General features: G+C 45.9%; 1 protein-coding gene across 1 annotated transcript; it reads left to right on the top strand.

Moving 5' to 3' along the window:
* The first annotated feature begins 1,770 nt into the window (after positions 1-1,770).
* On the top strand, positions 1,771-14,063 carry LOC142842914 (apolipoprotein L4-like). Its single transcript, XM_075959457.1, has 4 exons — positions 1,771-1,850; positions 4,522-4,608; positions 7,182-7,476; positions 12,371-14,063. Exons 2-4 carry the CDS (start codon positions 4,602-4,604, stop codon positions 13,221-13,223), a joined length of 1,155 nt encoding a protein of 384 aa, XP_075815572.1. The 5' UTR covers positions 1,771-1,850; positions 4,522-4,601; the 3' UTR covers positions 13,224-14,063.
* The last annotated feature ends 2,642 nt before the right edge of the window (positions 14,064-16,705 follow it).

Genomic DNA, 16,705 nt, shown 5'->3' with positions numbered 1-16,705 from the left:
GGTATGTCTTGAAACTGAGCAGTGAGTATCCACCAGAATTAGGGGCCAAGAAAAAATTTTTAATGAAAAAAATAACTCTCTAAAGAGTGCATCATGTCTAAGGCTCCATCTTGGCTTGACTCATGGCTCAGTCTTCTTTGAGATATGGAATGAAAGCTGTGAGCTCGGTTCTCACTCCAGTCTCCCCACCTGCAAAATTACAGCACAGCCCCATAGAGCATGTGATAATTACACACTGATTTGTAAAATGGAGAAAGATTTGCATCTTACAGAATGATCGGAAAACTCCAAATGGTGAAATGAACGTGTTGCTAACTGTAGTGTATGGGTCCTGAGTAGTCACCTGCTCTCCCTTTTTCAAGCTGTGAGGACGTGGCCATCCAGCCCCAGGGACATTTGTCTGTGATAAAATAGCTCGAAAAGAGAGAGTTTGTTGGCTCCTGGTGTTCAGGTCCTCTTACTCCCTTCTCCTGGGACAAGTCAGAGATGTCTCATAGCCTTCCAGCTGCGGGTCTCTGACAGAGCAGAGGATCTTGGTCTGTCCATGAAGGATGCCATGAGAGCAAGACATGAGGTAGTGTTCTCTGTCGTGGAGGATGCTGGGAACTAATGGAGGAAGCAATGTAGTATGGTTCTAAGCAAAGTTGGATTCCAAGCACCATGTTCAACAGCATCAGCTCCATCCACTCCAGAGCCCAGGACTGCATGAGGGGCAAGGAGGGGCTCAGAGAGAGGAGGGGCTCGGAGAGAACAGGCTGGTCAGAACCCAGGAGCTGTGGAGAGTGATGTGTGGTAGGTTCCTAATCCTCTAGTGCAGTGATTCTCAACTTTCCAAGACTGCCACCTTTTAATCAGTTCCTCCTGCTGCAGTAATCCCCAACCCTAAAATGACTTTCATTACAACTTCATATCTGGAATGTTGTAACTATCATGAATCATAGTGTAAATATCTGAAATGCAAATGATCGTAGGCAATGAAGGGGCCATACGACCTACTCTGGTGGCATACTCTATTTTCTTTTGTTTGTTTGTTTTGTTTTGTTTTTGAACCTGGTATAAAGTTTTATTTAAGAAGAGGGTATTGGGTGGGTAAGGAGAATTGAGAGGGAGGAAGGGAGGGAGAAGTGGAAGGAGGGAAGGAAAGAGAAAGGGAGGGAAAGAGGGAAAGAAGGGGAGAGAGACAGAGAGCTGTCTCCTACTCTATTTTCCTTTTTTTTAGAGTTTGCTTTATTTTATTTTTTTAATTTATTTATTTATTAAGGATTTCTGCCTCCTCCCTGCAACCGCCTCCCATTTCCCTCCCCCTCCTCAGATCAAGTCACCCTCCCTCATCTGCTCGAAGAGCAATCAGGGTTCCCTGACCTGTGGGAAGCCCAAGGACCGCCCACCTCTATCCAGGTCTAGTAAGGTGAGCATCCAAACTGCCTAAGCTCCCCCAAAGCCAGTACTTGCAATAGGATCAAAAACCCACTGCCATTGTTCTTGAGTTCTCAGTATTCCTCATTGTCCGCTATGTTCAGCGAGTCCGGATTTATCCCATGCTCAGGCCAGCTAGCCTGGGTCTACTCTATTTTCTTAAAGACCATGGAAAACCTACAAACAGCATGGGTGGGCAGAGAAGAATCTAGAAAGCCTGAGGTTGTTCCTGTGAGAGGGTGGACACGGAAGTGCAGTGAGGGTGGAGCTCAAAAGCTGTGTCTGAAGTTTCCCTTGTTTCTGAGCTGCACAGAAGAGGAGGTTTTCACCCTTCCTTGAGCTCTGACCTTTGTCCGATAATCACAGGCACAGGCAGAGGCACCCATGCTGCTGAAACCTGAGTCCTGCTCAGCTTGGGAGATCAAGACTCCTCGGTAAGTATGGGAAGGTGTGCAGTTCCCTCAGTGCTCATCTTCACTGCAGCTCTAGAGGATGTGATGGACCATTTTACAGATGCACTCAAGGGCAGTGAATCTGTAATTACATCCGAGTCGGTTCTGACTGTTCTTCCTAAGCCCAAGAGGTTGGGGAACGCATCAAATGGGATCACTGATCTTCAAGGGTTCCCCTTGGATAACAGAATGTTTGGGGCATGACAGGGAACTGCAGAAGAAAGGTGTCTGGTGTGGGTGCCCACTCCATTGTGAAATGGAGGAAACAAAAAGATAGAGAAGGGCAGGGACCTAAGCCTGCCCATCTTAGGGGACTGGTAATTAAGCTGTCTCTGGAGGGCTGGTTCTAAAGCTCATGGGGGCAAAGGCTGCCTTCTGAGATACAAGGAGCCCTTTCTGGTTGCTGGGGGGAATGGGAGATCTCTCACCCAACCTTTCTCTGAGACCCTAATCTATGGCAGTCTCTGAGTGTAAACTAAGGCTGCAGGAGACACACTCAGTGGAGAGTGGCTTGACCAGGATCCTGGAAAGGAGGCTGAGCAGTGGATGGCAGCCTTGTGTCCTCTGGGCCTCACCTGTTCTCTGCTCAGCCTGTGCGGGATGGGGAATGGCAGGCTCTGTCCTGTGTATTTGAGTAAATAAGACAGACAGCTGGGCATGAGAGGTACGTACTTTTAATCCAGCATTTAGGAGGTAGGGGCTTTGAGTTCAAGGCCAGCCTCATCTATACATTGAGTTGCAGGGTACTGGAGGCTACATAGTGAGACCCTATTACCAAAAAAAAAAGGAAAATGGAGCAGACCTGTGACACATGCACACTCAGGGGTCAGACCTAGCTAAATAAGTAAGCCATGCGTCTCACCTCTGTCCCGTGGGTCTCTATGGTTACCTACTTTCTGGCTATCATTTCTCATTGTTCTGTCCCAGGGAAGCAGAGCACTTCCTGGTGCTTGTGTTTCCTGGTTTGATGGTCATCTTCCTTATGGTTCAACAGTCAGTTCTTCCTTCATAATTTGGACAATATGAGCTGCTCTGGCCCCACAGTATCTCCAGGGACACTCTCTGCTGTCCCCTTGCTTTAGATATGGAGTGCTTGTGGAACCCTTGCTGAGCCCTAGAGAGAAGGCTGCATAGTTTGTTCTGCTTCGCAGCACAGGGCTGCAACAAGGATCATGCCAAATCCACTGGTCCTGGAGGAGGAATTGGGGTGGGGCAGGTGGCAAGTGTAATGTGGAGAAGTGCCCTTAGTTATAGGTTACCCAGGGCTGGGAGGGTCTGGACAAACCTGCAGATAGGAGCTATTTATCGTATCCATTTGTAGCACTAGGGATGATGCCCAGAGTCTCATACACACTGAGGGGTTCCACCACCAAAAAGTAGCCCTAGCCCCAGACACCATTGGTGTTTGTTGTTAATTAAAACTAAGGTCTCAAAAGCTATGGAGAAACCCTGTCTCAAAAAATCAAAACAAAAAACTAAGGTCTCCGTGTGAAGCCTCAGCTGTCCTCAAACTGCCAGCAGCCACCTTGCCTCAGCCTCCCCAGAACTTTGCCTAACCCCTGTGCAATCAGATCTGCTATTTCAGGCTACTGTCCACTAGTAGTCTAGGGAGAATGTCCACCCTTGTGCACTGCCCAAGGGAAAGTGGCTTCTCACACATTGTTGATGCAACATTGAGCCTCAGGCTATGAAAAAGTTAAATGTTGAAGCTCTGTGATCCAGTCATTTTTCTTCTAGAAACATCTTACAGGAATCAATCTGCAGTGCAAAAATTTTTTTTCAAGAGAGTGTTCATTTCACACGATGATTAGGAGCTGCCTAAGGGTGAACGTTTAGAGAAGAAAGCAGAGGACTGCATGGGCCCTTTCAGGGGCAGGGACTAATAGGACTCCAGGCATGGTAGGATACAGGATCCTGCAGAACAAGGAGGGTATGAACTTTGGGAGATCACTGTGGCATCTGTAAATTTAACCATTCAAGAACAGAGGCCCTGATATAGGTGAGAAGGCCCTCACAGTCACATAGGGAGGGGAGGAGATGCTGTGTGCCTTAGAGAGTAGAGAATCATACCTAAATGATGGGGTGCCATCAGAACAACTTGGGGTCAAATCCCTGGTCCAGTATTATTGTGAAATATTGAGAGATGTCAACAAACTCTTATGATATTCCCTCCACTGTAAAATGGGGTTCACAGGAGTCCCCATCTCACGGAGGATGGTGGTCCTCTAATGAGGTGTGTATGAGGAGCCTTGTGTATCACAAACATACAATAAATCTTTTCCATTAACATTAATTCACATGTGTTCCCACCAAATATTTGGCAGACCATCCCTTCCCATTTCTCCTATGTGTAGATTGCATATTGCTTTTCTTCATTGCTATGTCCTTACTTGGTGACATCCCCCTTGGACACTGGCAGGATAAGAGGGCTCTGGCAAGGCCAAGATGAGAGGACAAGGTAGACCAGATGACTGGCATCTGTAAGCAGCAGTGCAGAGCCTACTGGTTGAGAAGTACTCTGGATGTCAGTCCTTTGGTCCTTTACTCCCACTCTGGTGGACCCACTGGGCCTCTGGCCCCTCCCTCCTGACTTCACTCAGCTGTCCCATTGCATCTTACACTTCTTACTGGTGTTTCTTTCTCCTCCCCCCAGCCTGGACACGTGAAGAGCTGTAAGGAAAACCTACCTGAAATCCCAGAGCTGGTGCTGAGGACCCAGACGCCCTCGTGACTATGTCAGGTAGCTAAGTTCCACCTCTCTGACTGCCTCCAGTTCACAAAGACTCCAAAACAGGAAAAATACTGCACCTATTACTTATCCACATCCGGTCCCTTTGGTCTTAGTGGTCCACCTATGTGTGGTGATTGTGTGTATGAGTGTGCTGCCTGTTCTTACTAAAAGATTCCCCCGAGGCTCATGGATTTGAATACTTGGTCTCCAGTTGGTGTTGCCATTTGGGGAGGTTATGGAACTCATGGCACATGGAGCCTTACTGGAGGAAGTTTATCCCTGTGTGTGTGCCTTTAGAGTTTATAGCTCAGCTGACTGTAAAATTCAAGTCTTAATCTCAACACTAGGGAGTCTGAGGTAGGTGGGTCTCTGTGAGTTGATGTCAAACTGCTCTACACAGTGAGTTCCTTTAGGGGCGTAAACAACCCGCAAATAGAATTAACCAGGCTAGCTTTAATATCACCTTTATTAAGAGGAAGAAGAGGACAGCTTACGAAACCAGGGTTCCAGCGACGAGCAGTAAAAAAAGGGGCAAACAGGCACACATGGATGGTTTTATAGGCTATTTGGGGCCCCGGGCAAACACTCCCCCCAAACAAGGTGATTGGTTGAGATTCCCCATCAAGTTCCAGGTCAGCCAGTGTTACATAGTGAGACACTGTCTCAAAAATGAACAAAATAAAATAAAATAGAGTTTTTAACCTTTGCCCCTTCCAGTACATTCTATGCATCTTAGGTATAGAAGATCTCTCGGTTTCCAGCACCGGCTTCTGTCCCTTCACTGCCACTCTGGACATCTAACCCTGTGGAGCTGGAGGCCAAATGGATCTTCATTCGTGCATTTGTGTCATAGTGCTTTATCTCAGTAACAGAAAAGTAACAGTACAGTGTTGGCACCAGAGAATGAGCCCATGCCGTGAAAAACTCTCCACCACCACCTCTCTGTCTACCTATTGATCGATCAATCTATTGATCTATCTATCTACCTATCTATATCTATCTTTCTTTCTCTCTTTCCTTTTATCTGTGCACACACACAGACACACTCACAAACATGTAAATGTGTGATATATACAGTAAATATTTGCTGTATTGATTGATATTATATGTGAGGAATGTGGGAGACTTTGGAACATTGGACTAGACATGCAGTTGAATACTGTAAGCAGAGCCCAATGGGTCAGTTTGGCAAGATCGTGGAAGACAGTCGTGCTGAGAGCAATGCAGAAGTGGGGATTCTGGCTCATGCTATTTCAGAGGGATGCAAGGACTTTATTGACAACTGGGACAGAAGTCATTCCTATGACATTTTGACAAAGAACCTAAGTATATTCTATCCATATTCTGAGAATTTACAAAAGGCTAAATTAAAAACAATGAACTAATTTTCTTGTTGGGGGAAAGGTCAAGGCATCATAATATTGAGTCTGTGGAATGGTGACTCCTTACACAGATCTACAGTGAAAGAGCAGGTGGGGCAGTAAAAAATGACAAACGTTTGGAAATTTTGCACTGGAGACAAAAGGAGCACTAAGAGGCTCAATGTCACCGAGTAGCTATGACTGTCAATGAGATTGGGAGACTAACTGGAGGCTCCTGCCCTGTGGTGGAACAGTGGGAGGATGCCAGCTAGTCTCCAGCTTAAGGATGGAGAAAGCCCAGAGCTTTCTTGGTCCTGGAAAGCCATTGCTTCAATGTTCAAAGATGCTGCTAATGTGGTTGAATGGGCAAGGGTCCATCCCAAGCTGACAGCCAAACCTAGCAATACTGTTTGTGGGTACTGGCTGTGGAGTCATGAAAGATGCAAGAGTCAAGTAGTGAGGAATGCATGCTCCATGGTGTCAGAGCTCCCTACGTCAGGAAACAATCCGAGTCACTCCATGTTCAATAGACACTGATGTTAATTCCATATTTTTTAAAATTCTGCTATTGACACAATGAGCAAATAGAGAACCTACTTGGCTTGAAAGTCACAACTGAAGGAGCGGGTACCACAGTTTTTGACGTGTTAGAAACTGGTGGTGAGCACAAAAAGGAATTCAACAAAAGGACAAAAGGTCGGTCAATTCCCTCTGCAATGGAAGCCCATATCTATAAAGAATATGTGGAAATTTGGTCCCAATAAACATCCTCTTCTTGCTGTGCAGAGGCAGAAGGGTCACTACATGTGTACATGGTGTCTCCTCTGTATGCATAGACATAGACAGAGAGGTGGGTGGACACAGAGACAACCGTGTGAACATATGATAGATAATGAAATGACAGAGAGATGACAGAGAACAGACCTCGGGTATCTCACTGTCACAAGGACACCACTCCCACTGAGGAGCGCTCTATATTTAGAGCATCATTTGGTCTTCATTACTTTACTTCCTTAAAGGTTCTGTATCCCAGCACAGTTGTTGAGCCTAAGAGCTTTTACACATGAATTTAGGGAACATAATTGAATATACAACCCAGGAGACCCCATTAGAATCCTAAGACAAATGCTCGGGAACATGGCGTCTCACCCCTCCTGCTTCTTGCCATTTAACCTCTTCCATGCTCCCCTCTAACCTCACCCTTTTTTTTTTGGTATATAGTGTTGTTAAACATCGTGGACAATATAACTACCATCATCACGAACAAACTGTGCAGAGATGACTTGAAGCTGTTGATAACTGACGATAACACCTGGAAGGCGTTTGTGGAGGCAGCAGAGTTGTCAAGGTTACCTGCATGGTGCACCCAGCACTACCCAACAGACCATGAGGATGAGGGCTTTCTGGGCAGGCATACCCACTCTACGGAGTCCCAGGGATGGGGTTGTCAATATTCCTTCTCAACAATCCAGGAGGGATGTTTCCACTATTTTATCCCTGGTGGACATCTCCTCAGGTTGACTGAAGATGTTGCTCAAGGTGTCAGGACTGATTCTGCCATCTACTAGTTCTGTGACCTTGGCAAGTTAGTTAGCACTTCCTGAGCGTCACCACCATGAGACTGCAATGTGAGGAAATAAGATCATGTGCGTGCAGCTCTCAGCATGTGACCAGTGCACAGTGGGTGCCCCTGAAAGTGATCACTGAGAGATACTTTAGACATGGGAAGAGGCCAGGGCCAGGAGTCTCCTGTAGGACTGAGGAATCAAGATCTTATTGTGAGACAATTGAGAAAAACGTAAACATGGTTAGCTGTGTCCCCAGGTTCTGTCTCAGTCACTTTCCTCCCATGTGAAGAGCTGTGACAAAAGTAGGATCCTCCTCTGGGCTGAGGAGGCCGAGAGCCCACAGTGCAGCTGCACAGAGCTGGGTTGACCCTGACTGTCCTTACTGAGATCTGGAGCCTCAGCTATGTTCAGTAGGAATAAAAGTGCAGGCTGATAGGACATGATGATAGCCTGGGATAAGCAGCAGGTCAGGGATGGGAAACCAAGTGCCAGCACCCTTTCCCAAAGCACAGAGAGACCAGGACCAGGGTCTCAGCCAGGGTCCAGGAAAGACTTAGAGTGACCGTAGAATGGATGTGTTGGAAGAAAGCAAGGACAGCAGGGATGAAAGGATGGAGGAATTGGAGGCACAGAGAAGAGGCCTAGCAGAGGACATCAAGATGGAGAAGAGTGTTTATCTCCTCAGACCCAAACTCATGCTTTATGTGTGTGCAGCTTTGTGTTTGGGCACACCCTCCACATGCTGTGTGTGCCTAGAAGTTCTCAGGTCGTATTACAGACTCTATCCTGTTCTACACAGCGCTCCCTGAATATCAGAAAGGATGTGTGGCTAGAGACAAGAGTCCACAGGCAATGTGGTTGGAGGACGGTTTGCAGAACTTGACAGTCTGAGGGGATCATATGTCACCATCTCAGAGGACAATATTTCTCTTATTGCCTTGTCCAGCTTCAGTCGATGTCCAGCCTGCTTGTCACTATTAGTGATCTCCAGGCCCCTTGTATATTTGCACATGGCCTTGCTGTGTTCAAATGTGACCCTGTCAGTAGCTGTAGTATCTGTTACCATGGTGACCTCTGTTTGCAGGGCTCTGACTAGACCTGGTCAAGAGTGAGTGAGGGGTGGGAGTCAGTGTGGAGTCAAGGCTAATAGCAGCTGTCCTGTCTCAGTCACCTCAGGCAGCCACTCACCTTGTGAGATCCAGTCAAGGAGGGAAAGGAATTTGGTAATCTGCAGAAAGCAGATAGCAGACAAAAGGATCTGGAAAGTCTCTTGTGGCTCTGAAGGTTTGTTTTGGGTTTAATTTTAAATTCTCAAAAATAGCTAAATGACAAAGTCTGAGGAAAGAGTCCCAGTGAGCCTTCTTTTTATATTTGACACTAGCCATTAATGAAGGACAACTCTAATCCAAACAGGACTGAGAAACTGCAAAAACCACACAAAGAATGCACATATAAGACAGTTGGCACATAGTAACAGTTGACCACGGAGCACAGAGGGTTAAAATGAGCCGATGGAAACATCCACCAGATGAAAATGAGAGAGCTTCAAGCTTCAAGTTTCTTTTCCTCAGTGTGGAGTGTTGTCTTGCATTGAGTGTGTGACAAATCACACAACTACTGCACACAAGAAAATCACATGACTACTGCACACCAGAAAATCACATGACCACTGTACACCAGGAAATCACATGACTAGTGCACTCCTGGAAGCCCACCCTCGGAATGAACCTTCATCCTGAAGTAGGTCCAAGAAGCCAGGAGAATCTATTTGACAAGAACTATAAGTCTTTGAAGAAAGAAATTGAAGAGGACACCAGAAAATGGAAGGACCTCACTTGCTCTTAGATTGGGAGGATCAACATAGTAAAAATGGCAATTCTACCAAAAGCAATCTATAGATTCAATGCAATCCCCATCAAAATTCTTCACAGATCTGGAGAAGACAATAATCAACTTTATATGGAAAAACAAAAAAAACCCAGGATAGCCAAAACAATCTTATACAATAAAGGATTGTCTGGAGGCATTACCATCCCTGACTTCAAACTCTCTTACAGAGCTACAGTATTGAAAACAGCTTGGTATTGGCATAAAAACCGAGAAGTCGACCAATGGAATCGAATAGAAGACCCTGACTTTAACCCACAAACCTATGAACACCTCATTTTCGATAAAGGAGATAAAAGTATACAATGGAAAAAAGAGAGCATCTTCAACAAATTGTGCTGGCAAAACTGGATGTCAATCTGCAGAAGAATGAAAATAGATCCATATCTATCACCATGCACAAAACTCAAGTCCAAATGGATTAAAGACCTCAATATCAGTCCGAACACACTGAACCTGATAGAAGAGAAAAAGGGAAGTACTCTACACCACATGGGCACAGGAGACCACTTCCTACATATAACCCCAGCAGCACAGACATTAAGGGCATCATTGAATAAATGGGACCTCCTGAGACTGAGAAGCTCTGTAAAGCAAAGGACACTGTCACTAAGACAAAAAGGCAACCCACTTACTGGGAGAAGATCTTCACCAACCCCGCAACAGACAAAGGTCTGATCTCCAAAATATATAAAGAACTCAAGAAACTAGACCGTAAAAGGCTAATCAATCCAATTATAAAATGGGGCACTGAGCTGAACAGAGAATTCTCAACAGAAGAACTTCAAATGGCCAAAAGACACTTAAGGTCATGCTCAACGTCCTTAGCGATCAGGGAAATGCAAATCAAAACAACTTTGAGATATCATCTTACACCGGTCAGAATGGCTAAAATAAAAAACTCCAATGATAGCCTTTGCTGGAGAGGCTGTGGATGAAGGGGTACCCTCATCCATTGCTGGTGGGAATGCAATCTTGTGCAACCACTTTGGAAATCAGTGTTTCAGTTTCTTAGGAAATTCGGGATCAACCTACCCCTGGACCCAGCAATACCACTCCTGGGAATATACCAAAGAGAGGCCCTATCATACAACAAAAGTATATGCTCAACTATGTTCATAGCAGCATTGTTTGTAATAGACAGAACCTGGAAACAACCTAGATGCCCTTCAACGGAAGAATGGATGAAGAAATTATGGAGTATATACATATTAGAGTATTACTCAGCAGTAAAAAACAAGGACTTCTTGAATTTTGCATACAAATGGATGGAAATAGAAAACACTATCCTGAGTGAGGTAAGCCAGACCCAAAAAGAGGAACATGGGATGTACTCACTCATATTTGGTTTCTAGCCATAAATAAAGGACATTGAGCTTATAATTCATGTTCCTAGTGAAGCTAAATAAGAAGGTGAACCCAAAGACAAACACATAGGCATCCTCATGAATATTAACCTTCATCAGGCAATGAAAGGAGACAAGACAGTGACCCACATTGGAGCACCGGACAGAAATCTCAAGTTCCAAATCAGGAGCAGAAGGAGAGGGAGCACGAGCAAGGAACTCAGGACGGCGAGGGGTGCACTCACACACTGAGACAATGGGGATGTTCTATCGGGAACTCACCAAGGCCAGCTGGCCTGGGACTGAAAAAGCATGGGATAAATCCGGACTAGCTGAACATAGCGGACAATGAGGAATACTGAAAACTCAAGAACAATGGCAGTGGGTTTTTGATCCTACTGCACGTACTGGTTTTGGGGGAGCCTAGGCAGTTTGGATGCTCACCTTACTAGACCTGGATAGAGGTGGGTGGTCCTTGGACTTCCCACAGGTCAGAGAACCCTGATTGCTCTTCGAGCAGATGAGGGAGGGGAGCTTGATCGGGGGAGGGGGAGGGAAAAGGGAGGCAGTGGCGGGGAGGAGGCAGAAATCCTTAATAAATAAATAAATTTTAAAAAAAATGAAAGAAAAGAATGTTTAACTATGGAAAAAAAAGAAGCCAGGAGAACACTGCTCAGGACTGTTGCCCTCAGGGACAAACATGGAGCCATACTGTACACACAGAGAGCTGGGGACTTAGAGACACCTGTCAGGAGGGCAGGACCACAGTTTCTCTATATGGACATCAGTAAGAAATCAATTCCGGTGACACAGGCCTCAGGGGGATCTTCCTGAGGTCAGTGTTTTGGCTTCCAGTTCCTCTGCATATCAGAAATGGCACCAAAGTTCCCACATCTTTCAGGTTGAGCATGTTCATAGGAAATTCTTGGGAACAGATGCATCTCAGACCCTGCATTTTCCACACTTTGAAACACCTGCAGATATTTAGTAAAGTATATCACAGATGGAACCTGAATCTGCCTGGATGCTGACAGTGTACAGGAGATGGAGGAGTTTCTGTAATTCTTTATAATCAGTTGTGCTGTCGCTGTGTATTGTCCCATGAGGACAGATGTGGAGTTTTGAGACATTAGGTTTGGAATTCATTCAGATTGAGAAATCCACACTTGGCTTGCCCTGTGAATGGTCCATTGCAGACCTCCCAGACAAACACAGGCATTCCTGCAAGCTCAATACTGCATGGGGTGCCGATGACTTCAGGGCAACCAGGGACAGAGAGGAGACTCTGGGGAAAGGGGAATTCCATACAACACGCACAGTTCTCTGACTAAAAGAGTAATGGCTCTAAGTCCATGTGCGGCACTCATCAACAGGGCTACCACAATAGCGATGACATTGGCTTGACCTTGAGTGAAATCATTTTATCAGTGCCTCTAATTTTGTCAAGTGTCCTGACTTCACACACTGACCCCTATGGACTAAGGCCCTGGACATCTATGCTGTAACAGATGATCCAGGTAGAGGGCAGATTACAGATCTCTGCTGCGTTACTCCTGCTGGGTCTGTGGCATGAAAGTGAGGTTTGAACAAGGCTTTAACATTCAAAAAGTAACTGTTTTATTCATGAACTTGATCTCTTCTGTCACAGCGAGGAGGAAGCTGCCCTGCGTGATGCACTGAAGCAGCATTTAGCCCGGGAGCCCGCAGATGAAAATGATGAAACAGAAAAGAGGCAGCAGAAAAAAAATTTTCTGAAGGAATTTCCTGAGTTGAAAATGAAACTTGAAGAACACATCAGGAAGCTCCGAGCTCTGGCTGACCATCTTGACGAGGTGCACAGGGGCTGCACCATCTCCAATGTGGTGTCCGGCTCCACCAGCATCGCAGCCACAATCGCTGGATTAGTTCTGGCACCCTTCACAGCAGGGGCCTCTCTGGCTCTCGCAGCAGCAGGTTTAGGAGCAGCATCAGCTGCGACTGGTCTCACCACTAGCATTGTGGAAGAATCCATCACAATGGCAGATGAAAGTGAAGCCAGGCACCTGGTTGGAGCCATCATGGACATAGTGAACAGAATTTTGAAGATCATGCCTTTGATCACATTCAAAGTTAGTAGTAAGGGTGTGGAGTTAATCTGTGCCTGGAAAACCCTCAGGGATCATATTAAAGTCATCGGGACAGGCAGAATCAGGAACTTTACAACGTTCAGAGGAGGTACTAGGCAGTTGAGGAATCTCATCCCACACAATATTCCCCGAGGAACCAGACTAGCCAGGATTGGAAAAGGAGTCGGTAATGTTTCACTATTTGGATTTGATGTGTATAACCTTGTGACTGACTCCATAGATTTACACAATGGGGCAAAGACAAAGTCAGGAGGAGCGCTACGGGAGGTGGCTAACAATCTAGAAGAGAGGTTGCGTGAATTTGAGCAGCACCACAAGGATCTACAGTCATTCTAGCCTCAGTGACCCCTCCACCAAGCAGTTAAGAGTTCAGGGGAAATGACATGTATAGGGATGAACACAAGGGGGGGGGAACATACCATTACAAGGGAAATAAGGCATGATCAAGTCTATTGACCTGAGGGTTGAGTGGTTTCTATTTCTCTGTCTGAGCAGAGCAAGGTCAATGCAGTGCTTTAAGAAGATGAGAACTGAAGTCTAAAATAAGGGGCCAGAATTCCTAGAGAATGGGACTAGGACTGCAATACAGAGGGTCTGATATGGAGAGCAGTACAGGAACAAGCCATGAGAACCTAGGAAACCTGGAGAGCTGAAGATGGGAGAAAGCCAGAGTGGTCACTGAAGCCAGAGCAGGGGACCATGTCCCATTCCTTGAGAGCAGGGTCCCTATGACCTCTAGGTGATTCTTCCCAGCATCAGCAGGATCAACTCACCCTTGTGTCTTCTAGGAAGTAATGTCTGGATAGTGATAGTGATGGTGATGATGATGGGGATGTAGACGATGTTGAGGATGGTGGTGGTGCCAGCAGAAAAGATGGAGTTCTTGAGAAGTAGTCAACCCTCCAAGGGGACAGGGTCACCAGAGAGACCAATAGCATCAAAGTGAATGTCTGTGCTGTGATGAGTCATTATTGGGTCTTTGGAGATAGAGAGTCAAGGCAGATGTACATAAGATGTCAAACAAAGTATTGTTTGGGGTCAACATGTTTGTGACAAGAGACTCAGTCTGTGACCCTCAGCTTCCTCTCATACTGTGGGAAGGTGTGATGGCCAAGATAGTGTCTAGATATCCTGGATTTTGTCCTCTTGTCTTCTATAATTTGTGTTCAATAAATATTAACTGAGTGGTCTAGAAAATGGAGTATATAGCAGTCAATGACAGCAGAAGAAGTTGGCATGGGAACAAAGACAAATTCAGACAGGATAAATCAGACTGATCTGAGGTAGAGAGATATGGGCAAACACCAGGCTGAGGAAGGTAGGAAGGCTGGTGGGCTGCCACTGCTCTCAGAGGGAGGAGTGGTGAGCAGGATAATCCTGGCATTAACCAGAGTCAGAAAGTGTGTGTTCTAGTCTCAGCTAATGCCACCAATGTCAGGCTTGGTTCCTGCACTGGCAGCACTTGGGACCCCTCACAAACACCTACAGTCCACTGCAACGGCAGGGGCCCATGCAGGCAGAGCAGGTTGGGGTTTCTTGTGGTGGATCTTGATGGTTGGACTCAAAACAGCTGAAGTCAGGCCAAGCTGGACCCCTGCACTGACACATTGAGCCTGTGTAATGTTGGCTCACTGGCTCCTCTAGACACGGGTCTCCTCACTTCCCTTCACCACAGGACAACAATGTCATGGTGTTTGAAGTGTCCTGTCTCATCTCAGGGTCTCAAGGATGAGAATCACATTTTCAAAACTCATGAGAGCTCAAGGATCTCACTTCTTCTGGGGAAACAGACTGGTTCAGAATGGGCTGTCGGTATGGCATGAAACTGCCTTCTCTGTGCTTGTGGTCCGGGAGGTTTGTCTGTTTTAGTTCCTCCGATGATTACAGCAGACATGATGTCACTGTCCACATGGAAGATTCCTGTCTCCTTTAAGGTCTCTACACAAAGGGAGGCCACTTGAAAGGTAGATGCTTTTTGATACAGGTAACCACATGCCTGGTCCATTTGGTCAGACCAACCCCCTTCTGAAGAGTGCTGGTTAGGTTAGAGTTACCTTGGTGGCCTGGCTCCTTTCTGCTGGTCACTCCTTTCTCCACAAGATAAGTGTAGATTTAGGATACCTTCATTTGGATTGAGGTCACATTTCCATTGGCTGAAGTTTCTTCTAGACAACTCTGAGCTGGCAAATATTTGCATGAGTGTCTTGTGATGTCACTGTTGATGTGAACAGTTCCCTGGAAGATCTTCAGGATCTCCAGGTGGGATGAGATCTGCTCGTGTTGTTGGAGTTAGAGATGGCAGGATGGGGTTGTCTTGACCCCTGACTTAAGAGTCAGGAGCCCCATCCTGACGGTTAAAAGTCTATGAATGTTCCAACCCATTCCCCACCATGTTTGGCCTGTGGCTCAGGGGACATTTGCATGGTCCTGACTCTCACTGTGGTTTCCTCCACTAAGATAAAGTCAAGCTAATGAAAAAGGCAGAACCAAGAGTAAGAAGAGCCTTATCTGGAGAGCTCAGCACAGCTGGGAAAGAGGTTCCCTGCCTCAACTTCCAGGAGCAGGAAGGGCAGACACCATCAGAGATCCCTGAAAGCATCTAACCAGGGGAAAGTATTCCAAGAAGGCAAGAAGGGTGAGGTCCAAGGCAGGTTCAGAGCTGACCAAGAGAGCCTGCCTCCATCTCAGTGCTGAGGATACAGGGTGTTGCATACTTGGGAAGTACTGTAGCACTGGGGCATGTCCACAGCCTTCTATGATCCTGGAACACTGAAACACACAGTGCAGATGCTGTTTGACAAGTGTGGAGTCACCAAGACTCCATCTTATTATTCCATCTGCCCATTCTCCCAGCTCTGTTTGGCACATGGTCCTCATGTCTAAGGGTCTGAAGGGGGCCATGGGAGCTTACGGCAGGTGACAATTAGTGTTCAGTAGGTCAACCCACCAGATGAATGACTCTGATGGGGAGACCCAACTGGGAAGGACATGGAGTCACTGAATGTAAGTAACCAGTTGCTTCTGTCTGTACTTTCTCTCTTGTACCACTTCGTTTCTTCCCTAAGAACTGCATTCCTTCCCTGAGAACTGGATGGGTATTTTCCCTCTGTTTGTGTGTTTCTCTTATCTGTATATTCCATATATTGTACACACGTACAGCTGTGGATGGTCAGGATGATGATTTCTGCTTAACCTGAGATGATTTTGATAAATAGAAATAATGCTAAGATATTTTACATTGTTCAGACTGACATAGGAAAGTAACTGTATTTTCAATCACAAGAACAGCTAATTTTAGACTTCAGAACAAATTCAAAGCAACTGGTTGCCCCTTGCAATGAATACACAAGGAGGAATATCCAGGTGTTTATTACGGATTCAAGGTCAGACTTGAAGCAACTTTGGTACCAATAGTAATGGACCTCATGGACATACTCCCTACCACGCTAGTTTCGGGTAAGTGGTTATTGTTTAAGTCCTGAATTTCAATGACACTTTCTGTCTGGGACCCTCACCAATGTGGACCCATGTACATAGTCATATGTTCCACACTGGACAGTTAATGTGACCTCCCTAGCCTAAGAGAAACTCTGACTTATCTTGTGTTATGAGAATGAGTCCGGCCCTGGAAAGGTAACATATAATTTTTCAGAGTGAGGATTGAGAAGAGGCTGTGTAGAGCTACATAGAGAGCTGTGGAAAACTATGTAGAAGAGCAAGAGAGAAAAATCAGAGAGGATTTTTTTCAAGAGAAGTAAAAGAGAAAGATATCATCAGAAAGCATGTTTGTCCTTATTCCCCTTCCCCGGGAAATTTTG

The sequence above is a fragment of the Microtus pennsylvanicus genome, chromosome 2 (genome assembly GCF_037038515.1).
Source record: "Microtus pennsylvanicus isolate mMicPen1 chromosome 2, mMicPen1.hap1, whole genome shotgun sequence".
In the NCBI taxonomy this organism is placed as follows: domain Eukaryota; kingdom Metazoa; phylum Chordata; class Mammalia; order Rodentia; family Cricetidae; genus Microtus; species Microtus pennsylvanicus.
This window is presented reverse-complemented; position numbering and strand designations above follow the sequence as displayed.

Bases quoted from the DNA above. Each gene is read 5' to 3' on its own strand.
- LOC142842914 (XM_075959457.1), top strand. The intron at 7,477-12,370 runs GTTGACTGAAGA...ACATTCAAAAAG, and splicing joins CCTGGTGGACATCTCCTCAG to TAACTGTTTTATTCATGAAC.